Here is a 10,806-nt window from a genome sequence, read left to right on the forward strand (position 1 = left end):
CCCTTCATCCACCCCAGCCGCGCGAAAATGCCGGTGGTGTCTTCAGAAGGACCACCGGGGAGCCCTCCCCCACGGACCTTCTGAAGCCACCACTGGCATTTTCGCCCAGCTGAGCAGCGGCGGGAGCTTGCCGCTCAGCTGGGCGGGAGCCTCAGCTGGGAGGAGAGCCGCTGGGAACACCCGGGCCTTGCCTTGCCTCCTGGCTTTCCCAGAGCCACCCCTCACCCCTGTCTCCGTTGCCGCCGCTGGGACACGGGGGTGAGGGGTGGCTCGGTGAAAGCCGGGAGGCAGGGCAAGGCCCGGGTGTTCCCCGCGGCCCTCCTCCCGATCCCTCACCCGGCCGGCCAGTCAGCCGGCCAAAAAAGCAGGCGTGCGCTTGGGAGGAGGGAGCAGGAGCCTCCCTCCACCCTCTTGCCTGATCACCGGCCGGTCAGCCGGCTGAAAAAGCAGGCGTGCACTCAGGAGGGGGCGGAGGAAGCTTCCCACCCCCTCTTGCCCGATCGCCGGCCTGTCAGCCGGCTGAAAAAGCTGGATGCACTCGGGAGGAGGAGCCTTCCTCCACCCTCCTGCCCGATCGCTGGCCGGTCAGCCGGCTGAAAAAGCAGGCGTGCGCTCGGGAGGGGGCGGGGGAAGCTTCCCACCCCCTCTTGCCCGACCGTCGGCCTGTCAGCCAGCTGAAAAAGCCGGCGTGCACTCGGGAGGAGGGGGTGGGAGCCTTCCTCCACCCTCCTGCCCGATAGCCCGCCGGTCAGCCGGCTGAAAAAGCTGGATGAGCTCGGGAGGAGGAGCCTTCCTCCACCCTCCTGGCCAAGCGCCCGCCGGTCAGCCAGCCGAAAAAGTCGGTGTGCGCTCGGGACGAGGGCGGGGAGCCTTCCCCCACCCTCCTGCCCCAGCACCCACCCCCCTGCCCCAGCACCCACCCCATTTTCGGCCAGCTGATCGGCGATTCCAAAACAGCCGCTGCAACCATTTTTGCGCGATTTCCTCGCTTACCGAGGGCGCGAAAATGGCGGCCGGATGGGGAAACATCGCATAACGGTGAGTTTTGGAGCCATAGGAACGCATTAAACTAAGTTTAATGCGTTTCTATGGCGTTTTCAGTTCCGTATAACAATGTTTCCCCATAGCGATGGTTAATCCGGAACGGATTAACCTCGCTATGCGGGGCACCACTGTATTAACTGTTTTTATCTTGCCTGTTGTGAGCCGCCCAGAGTAGACAATGTCTAGATGGGCGGCATATAAGTGCAATAAATAATAGATAAATAAATAGCTTAAACATCTGGTACTTCTTGCTTCATAAAGAGTAAAAGTTCTTGTTGCACCACTTTGAGCATCACTTTGTTTACATGGGAACTTAAGCTAGCTGTGTGGCACAGTGTTGAAATGGCAATACTGCATTCAAGCCTATCCTCATTACCTCATAATCCCAACAGGCTCAAGTAGCCAGCTCAAGACTGACCCAGACTTCCATCCTTGCAAGGTCAGTAAAATGGGTACCCAGTGTTCCTTGCATAATTATGTTGCAAGCTGCACAGAGAGTGCTCTAGCACTATGAGGTGCTAGATAAATTGAAACAATAATATTAACAATGCAATAGGCATATAGTTACTGAACTCTTTGGCATCTCCTTTCTTTGAGACTAACTAGATATTGAACATTTTCTTGTTTTGTTTTGCATATTTGTTGGCATATTCTGGTCAAGATTTTGAAAAATTCAGTCTATGTGCCTTAAAACAGTTCTATTCATATTCCATCTAACTACTGTATGGTGGTTTATTTCTTTTAAATGCTTTAACAGCAGCTTTCTAGAATTGCAATTTCTTATTATATGATTCCTCTTTAAAGAAACCTGTCATCCTTTAATTTTTTCTGCATAGCTCTTCAGTACACTCATTCCACCTTCTCTTTATTTTATCTTGGTCCCTATTAGTCGTTCAGCATTCCTAGTCTTGGCTTAAAATTTCCTTTGATTTCTTGATCTTCTGGAAGATGATGATTTAGAAGGGATGCAACAAGAAGAAGTTTAACAGAAAAAAAAGTTTAAGAAACAAGAACAGCCCCTCTGAAAGTAAGCAAAAAGAATCAGGTAATATTTGAAAACTCCCTGTTAACAAGCAAGACTAATGTAAATTGATTTCAGAAGAACTCCATACTGTATCAGACTTTTGGATAAGATTAAGTGTAATATCTATACATTTTTCACAGAAGATGCAGGAAAAAAGAAAAACTGCAAGGAGCTAAATGGCATAATAAAGCTTTGTATGATACGGACCTGAGAATTCTTCACCTCTAACATAACAAACTCAGGTCTGCTCAAAGTCAACGCTCAAGATGGAGCAACAGTCAGTTCAGTTTTTCAAGGAAGTGTATGAAACATGTGCTTTAAAACATACTTTCTAACTTTCAGTTACATACCCAGCTTCCTGAGATTAGGAAGCATATGTACTACAAAAAGACGATAATCTGATTCATTTTTCACAACAGGATTGAGCCGGAGATCCACATCCTTGAGTGCAGTTAAGCTGTGGAGTCGAAACACCTCTGACAATGAAGAGATGTCATTGAAATAGAGATTGAGCTTTTCCAAATATGTGAGATGTTCAAGACCCTGTTAACAGAACAAATCAGAATTAAGTTGCTGGTTTACTTCCACCTTACTACAGTGGTGTGAAACATCGCTGTACGGAAAGAAAAAAGCCACTGGAATGCATTCAACTTAGTTTAATGCGTTCCAATCGGCTGATTTACTCACCGTACAGCGATGTTCCTCTATGGCCAGCAGCCATTTTCGCGCCCTCCCCTCTCTTACCGAGGGCGCGAAAACGCTGCGCGCAGCCATTTTGGGGCTTCCAGCGGCCATTTTGAAGCTGCGGAACAGCTGATCGGCGGGTCGCAAAGCGAAGGTCGGTAAGCAAACCGCTTACCGACCTTCGCTCTGCGATTTTTGCCCATTGGGGCCGTCGCTCTGCGATCGCATTAGCGATCGAAAAAACGTCCCCGTAGAGCGAATTTATCGCTCTACGGGGCGCTCATTGTGCGAGGCACCACTGTACTTCAAGAAATTATGTATTCACACTAGGGCTATTTAGATAATTGCTACAAAGTGCTATAGGTTTGACCATTCTCAGGAGCTTGGAGAATTCAACTGAAGATGTCTCAAATCAAAATAATCAATTCTGTTTAATCTGACAGGCAATTTACTGGATTTTTTAAAAAATGGAGATATCACAGACTGAATTTCCTGATTTCTGCATGGAAAATATGTGCGCTCTCTCTAAAATTTGTTTTAAAACACTTCATTAAAGACATTTAAATCTCCTGAGGTAGTGCCACCTCAAGAGATTTAAATGCCTTTAACGAAGTGTTACTTTTAACGAAAATTTTAAAACTAGTTTAAGATCATTTTTTAATGCTAGCCGTTTCAAACGTTCAGGATAGGCTACATAACAATTCTGAAAATAAACCATGTGAACCATGCATGGAAAAAAAATACTTTTATAATTGGGTGATATTAAACTAGTACTTTGTCTGCATTGATTTCCAAACCATTTCTGAACAAATTCAAAACGCTGATATTAATTTTCAAAGCTGCAAACATCTTTTTATCTGAAGGAGCATCTCTTTTCATATAGTACCTACCCAGAACCTAAATTTGTTGGGCATCTCCACTGAATGAAGGAAATCACTCTACCGGTGTTTTTTAGTGGTAGGATCCCAATAACTGGAATGACCAGCCTGAAGAAGCTTGCCTGGCACTCACTCACTGTGTTCTTTTATTCTCCCAATTTTTTCACTCAGTTCTAAGAACATTTTTAATCCTTGTAATGGCTTCTTCCTCTACTGGTGGTTTCAGAGGGTGGCGACATTACCAAAAACTGTGGGAAACACTATGGGTTTGGGGCCGGTTGCTTCATATTTTCCCCACTGACTGGATGACACAATGGAAATTTGAATCGGCCTGGATCCTCTGCTCCCCAATCTGTACCTTTTCCCGTCCACTGGGGAACCTTCTACTTCTTAAAAAGTTCAAATCTTTTCGGATCAATGTAAGCATGTGATAGCTTGAATTGATGGAGAACAGGAGCATGAGATGTGTGTGTGCGCACACCCAAAGCCCCTTCTCCCTCGCCTCTTGTCTCTTATCTCCTAACTAGCACACATACACACAGAAAAAGGCACTAGCACACGTTCTGCCCAGCAAAAAAATCTCTCTCAAGATTCTTTTTTTAAGTTTCTCCTCTTGAGCAATACTCCTATTACCATGTTTCCCCGGAAATAAGACTGGGTCTTATACTGTATTAATTTTTGTTCCAAAAATGCATTAGGGTTTATTTTCAGAGGATGTTTTATTTTATAGTCATGTCATATTTTGGTTGCTATACAATGCTGCACAATGGTGGAGGGTGGGGTTTCACTTACCTAGGGCTTATTTTGGAGATAGGACTTATATTACGAGCATCCTGAAAAATCATATTAGGGTTTATTTTCAGGTTAGGTCTTATTTTCGGGGAAACTGGGTATTTTATTTACTTAAGTTTTTAAATAATGTAACAAGGCAAAGCCCAGTGTTGGAAGCTGACAATTGAAACAGGGGAAAGCCTATCTCGCTACCTATTAATGCAGTTCTTTGAAGAGCACCACCTTTAGGGCTGTAAGAACTGCAAGTTATTTTATTTCAGTGTGGCAACTTAAATCAAACAGACCTGAATTCCTGGGTGCTGCTTCACAGCAAGTGAATGCACGTTTCTCACTGCGCAGTCACATCCTTCATCTATACCTATTTAAATCTGTATTGCAGTTTATAATGTTTTATTATATTAATGTTATCTATGCCTTACTTTCTGACTCACAGACATCTTCAACTACTGGACAGGGTACCAATGCAGTTAATAAATAAAGTATATAAAAGGCACAATAGAAAAGATTTAAAAGCAAGATATCTTACCTCCAAGGTAGTCAACACATTGCGTGAAAGGTCAAGAGATTTCAGACAAATAAAATTTTTCAAGGAATCTCCTAAATGAGTGATCTTTTTATGATAATTTCCAGGAAGAGACAATGATCGGACATCAGCTGAAATGATATATTGTTGGGAGTTTACTACAACAAGTTCATCTGAATGGTACTCAGGATAAGAGGTCATCCTGACCTGGACCAAAGTGTTGGAGGCATGAAGGCCTATACAAACAGATAAGAAAGAGGCCAGGGACAAACCAGACATGTACAGCACTGGTAACATATTATGAATGGAGCAGATATTTCAGACTGGGGTGGAATATGGGTCCCAGATCTAAAAAGGCAAAAAAACTGATGTTCCATTGGCTCCACAGAACAAGAGAAAGAAAAGAACCACGTAAGCTGATTTTTAAAAACTTGAGCAGATTTTTTAAAAAAAGAATGAGTAAATTTTCAAGTTGTATAGAACCTTGTCCCTCTCAAAAAAATGACAGCACAAATGCCTGTCTATGGCAACCATAACATGCAAATGTACTTCATATGTAGCTCCACCATCACACTGCAAGCATGTGAATGTTGAAGATTAACAATACAATGATGGAAGCTTATGTCACAAATATCTCTAGCTATGCAGTCTAGAGATAAGGTGTGTACCAGAATCTGCACATGAATAAATATAGGACCAGGCTGCAAATGATTCAGCAATGGAGAACTGTATATATGACAGAATTCTCAGGGGTGGTATGGCCTTTATTATCAATCCAATGCTAAATGCATAAGAAATTATTTTCAATGCAGAAAGTGGAATATTGCAAATTTCTTCAAATATACTGCATAGAAATTTGTTTTACAGCCAAATTAAACCTGATACACAAGAGCCATGGACTGCATCTCCCAGTATTTCCTCTTTGGATGACAAATGGCGAGGTGGGGGAGGGGTTGGCAGGTAGAGGTTCCTCATAGATAAAAGTAGCTCTACTTGGGAGAAATTACAACCTGGAAACTGTAAAAGACGACCTTCCAAAATTATCCAAACTGAGAGTCCCAATAGCTACTTTTATCAACACAGAAATACAATGAAATTTTCATTGTATTTATTTATTTATTTACAAGATTTTTTAGCTGCACCATTACCAATGGTCTCTTTGAGCATATCAAAGCATGGAGCTTCTATTTTGTACACCATTTCATTTTCAAAGCAACTCATATTCTGTAACTTTTTATTATTACAGTGGGGTCTCGACTTACGAACGGCTCGACATACGAACGTTTCGACTTACGAACTGCTCTCATAGGAATATATGGACTCGACTTACGAACTTAGATTCGAGTTACGATCTCTTTTTTTCCTTTTTTTTTTAAAGCTAAGTCATCTTAGGTTAAAAGGAAAAAAGAAAAAAATATCCCCCTCTAGTGGCAGAAGGCGGAATAGCAGCTTCCCATTAGTTTCTATGGACAAAAAGAGCAGATACGGATTAAATGGTTTTCAATGCATTCCTATGGGAAATGCAGATTCGACTTAAGAACTTTTCGACCTGAGAACTGCCTTCCAATACGGATTAAGTTCGTAAGTCGAGACCCCACTCTACACTAAATGTATCAATTATTATATTTATATACTGTCCAAATAGTAAATCGCCTCAAGTCAGTTTAAAATTTACAAAATCTAATATACTCAATAGATACCCCAAAAGACACAGCTAATGTAATTACGCTAGTAACCCCAAAACAATTGATAACATAATAAGGACCACCAATGGATCCACCAAAGGAAGGCTCATTAATGGGAAGACAACTATGGAGAAGACTGTCAACAGTGGCACTCAGAAAAAAGCCTCTAGAAATGATGTGGCAATTTTGCATTGTAAAAGTGTTTTGTGTACAGCTTTGTATTTGTCTACATGGTGACTGAGGACGATTGACATTTGGATGTGAGATGTGTGCCAACTTCTGACAGTTGAGAAGAGTAAAACACTCTTTATAAAAGGAACTGCATGCTGATTAATTTGTGTGGCTTCCTGCTGGAGATACTATATTTTGAGAGAGAGAGAGAAAGATAATGTATTTAAATGTTTACATTATAAAGAATATAAAAGGTTTATAATTATATGCTGAAAAAGCTGACAATTTGAAATACTGTTCTTATATTTTTACCTGTTCATTGAAACTTTTTATTCCTTACTTCAAAAAGATAAAATAAAATCATTTTGGTTTATAAACCTTACCCATTAATGTATCAAAAGATGTTATATCTACATATATTGCTATGACATATGGTTTATGTAGTGTCATCAAAATAAACAAAGCTGTGTTTCAGCAAAAAAAAAATGTATTTTTTTAAACAGCCACAGGAAGCAAGCCTTTAGCTGTGCCAAGATTATAGCAGGTGGGTAAAGGGAGCACTGGCTGTTTACCTGGGTTGGACAGTCCAACAGGAGGAGCTCCTGTTCACAACTTTCAATATAAACTCCACAAACAATGCAGGGTTTTAACGTTTGAGCACTGCAGATGATCTTAAGAATCAGGCAGCAGCCCATGGGATAAGACTGGCCCTAAGGTACTTTACAGTCTGACCGCAGATTATGAACCAATGATACATATATCTTGTATTCCTCATTTAGAAGGCATGGCTTCTGTGCAGAGATTGTGAAATCGCAGTAGGGGTTAACCAGAAATTCATCACCCAAATCTACTGCTTTTATCTTCTGAAAAAATAATCCTAAAAATTATCAATATTGCACAAGTCTGAGTGGTGGTAAGTTGCTTGTAACTCACACACCCACTAAACCAGCAATGGCAAACCTATGGTATGAGTGCCACAGCTGGCACACAGAGCCTTTTCTGCTGGCACACAAGCCATAAGTTGCTGGATCACTACTCTCCCCCCCCCTGCAGCCAAACCTGCAGAGGTGGCTACCCGTGGTGCTGGCGTTTCGACAGGCGGTGGGCCAGGATCTGGAGCAGCTGGCGCTGGATCCGGAGTGGGGTCTCGAAGCACCTCCATACCCGGGATTCCAACTTCCGCCAACACTTCCGGTTCCACTGCCCGCTTTTGTTTTGTTTTTCCCCATTTGGGCACTCAGGCCCAAAAAGGTTCGTCGTCACTGCACTATACAATCACACAAATATACATACAAATGTACTGCAGAAATTTATAGATCAGGGAACATAGCAACATTATTGTGTCCAGCCTTTTATAGTGGATCCATTTGCCCAACAGCTGGTTGTTCCTGAAAGGATTACAATATTTTGAAAACCCTGAAGACTCTAAAGGTCCATATGGACAACCATTTTTATCATTTCATTATCCAACAACTTTTCCCGATACTGCAAGTATTAAACAGCGTAGCAAGGGACTGAAAACTAGAATTCAAGTTAAAGTCTGGTTACTGGGCAAAGACTTTCACATTAATAAATATAATAATATGAGGACTGATAGGGTCTCTTTTTTTGTGCTTGCCTCAAAAAAACTTTCCGTTTCTCCAATGGAAGACCAAGACGGTTCCTTCCTCCTCCCCAGTTACCTCTAAAGCCCCGTTAAAAAGGGATCCAAGAAAACCACCTTCTCTGCAAGGGTCGCCCATCCGTTCCCTATTGTTATGAAAGGGAAAAAAGACTGACAGACTGACTGACGGGCCTCCCGGATTGCTCAGGCGAGGTCCCGGTATGAACATACAGTACTAACCCAATTTCTCTGGTCACCCGGCTAACACTTTTAATAATTAACTTGGGGAAGTTACTTTTTCTGACTCCAGAATTCCCCCAGCTTACCACCGCTGGCTGCTTTTTTGCAGTTCAAAAAAAAAGGTGCTATTTTATTTATTTATTTGATTTATATCAATTTATTTATTTATTTGATTTATATCCCGCCCATCTGGTCTATACGACCACTCCAAGCCCCGCAATCAACGATACTGAACAATGCACGCAAACTAACTACTACCGCCACGCCACCCCTCCCCTTCCCCCCCCCTCCAGCGGCCAGCCAGTCACCGAGATTCTGGGGGTTCAGGTTTACTCGGTCGCAAACCTCCTCTTCCGTCAAGGGCGCCCCCGCCGCGGCCATGGTTTTCAAACGGCGCGCAGGCACTCGGGGTTCCGCTTCCGCCCACAACAAACCTGCTCTCCAGGAGACGAACCTAGCATGAAAGTACGCATGCGTCGAACAAGTCTAGGCGCTGGAGAGACGTAGCGGCGCCTCTTGCAGGCTCGGCCTTGGCTTGGGGGGCGGGTTGACTTTCGGAGCTTGGGTCGCTTCGGGACCGGGTTTTCGTGCCGAGGGAACGCTGACGTTGCGTATAGGCTTCGGCCAGTCAGTACTTTCTTTTCCGAGGCCTCAGAGGAGCAGCCGAGAGCCAACGTTTTAGATAACGAAGCTTAACCGACTGGAAAGCTTTATTGTTATTAATTTGGGCAATTCATTTAGATTTTCTTCCGAGCTAAAAGTACCCACGTTGCTTATTTCTTAAGTAAGGATGACCAGAATTGGACGGTTAAGATGAACTGGAATGCTAGTGTGCCTTCCAGGCAGCACACAAGAAAATAAACTTGTTGGGTCTTGAAAATATTGCAATATTTTCGCCTCCAAACCCCCCCCCCCAACTTTATTTTGCCAATATGCTGAGCAGACTAACATGGCTACTTTGGAAATACAGTACAGTGTACTCAAAAAATCTTTCATTACAAAATTGACTTAATCAGGGTTCTTTAATCATATTAAGAGAAGCATTTATGAGCCTGTGGGCTTTACCAATGTTTTATGAACAATTATCATTGCATTTGCGATTTCTGGTAACTAAAAGAACTGCAGGATAACTCTGTGGTTTAGCTATCTGGCTGTGGAACTGGAGGTTAGCAGTTGGTTTCCCTATTGTGCCTCCTGGACTCAGTGATCCATAGCAGTGATGGTGAGCCGTTTTTGAGCCCAAGTGCCCAAACTGCAACACAGAACCAACATATTTGTTTCAAGCTGCCAACACTGCGATTAAAATAGTGAGGTTTTGATTTAGAAAAAAAACAACTGCCCCTGCACTGCAAGGACCCCCCCCCAAAAAAACCACAGGTGTCCACTTGTTGCATGGCACACGGGGCCAGTGCCATCAAAAGCATGCCAGTCGCGGTAGTAGCCTTGCTGGCACTGCCCCATCTCCCTGCTCATCTGGCTACTCAGCCCTTGAGGGGAAGCTCGTCAACCCCTGATGGGAAGCTCCTCATCCTGCCCCTTGCCACAGTGGACAGCCAAGCGTGAGGAAGGGGGGAGCATGAACCAGGCCAATGCTGCTATTGGCGTGCTTTCAATGATACTGGCTATGTGGTGAGTGGTAAGTGGATGCCTAGTTCAGGGGGAAGGGTCTAATCGGACCAGCCACCTGTGCCTGGGAGACGAATATGAAACTCCCATTTCTAATCATAACACCTGAGTAGGCTTATAAAGGGAGATACATCATCATATGTGTAAATTCCCCAGATGTGATTTTGTTTCACTATACACCCTGGGATAACATGCTTTGTTTCAAAGGAAAGAAACTATGACAGATGAACAGAGTCAGACATTATCCTCAGAATCCCATGTACATAAATCTTTTGTCATTGTAATTCACATCATTTCCTGATACTGAATACTACAGCTCAATGATACCTTGTGATTGTAATTATTACTTCTGATGAACAAGTACCAAACATGGATTGATAATTCTGCCCATGCTTCTGTCTAAGCAACCACTTAACTAGAGAAACAGCTGGTTTGAAATACTATAGACCCATAAGATTTACCTGTTGGTTTATGAAAGAGGCAGCCATATTAGTCTGTGCAAGAATATCAGAGAAAATCCAAAGAAACAGAACAAG

At 43.1% G+C, this 10,806-nt stretch overlaps 1 protein-coding gene across 11 annotated transcripts in view; it reads right to left on the minus strand.

The window, feature by feature from the left end:
* The window catches only part of CEP72 (centrosomal protein 72), an 89,930-nt gene extending 80,702 nt beyond the window's left edge, over window positions 1-9,228 (minus strand). For 3 of the 11 annotated variants that reach the window (XR_013537438.1, XR_012088516.2, XR_013537439.1), the window contains exons 1-2: window positions 4,949-9,110; window positions 2,419-2,611 (exon numbers count right to left, since the gene is read on the minus strand). Coding sequence is in view for 3 of the 11 variants with exons in the window: in XM_073003915.2 (XP_072860016.2) it covers window positions 2,419-2,611; window positions 4,949-5,242 (487 nt within the window). In the remaining 8 variants the exon portion in view is untranslated. Of the gene's footprint in view, window positions 1-2,418; window positions 2,612-4,948 lie in introns of all 11 variants that reach the window. The other 8 variants (XR_012088513.2, XR_012088510.2, XR_012088515.2 and 5 more) reach the window with 6 other exon arrangements.
* Window positions 9,229-10,806: the final 1,578 nt, after the last annotated feature.

This window comes from Pogona vitticeps, chromosome 6 (genome assembly GCF_051106095.1).
Source record: "Pogona vitticeps strain Pit_001003342236 chromosome 6, PviZW2.1, whole genome shotgun sequence".
In the NCBI taxonomy this organism is placed as follows: domain Eukaryota; kingdom Metazoa; phylum Chordata; class Lepidosauria; order Squamata; family Agamidae; genus Pogona; species Pogona vitticeps.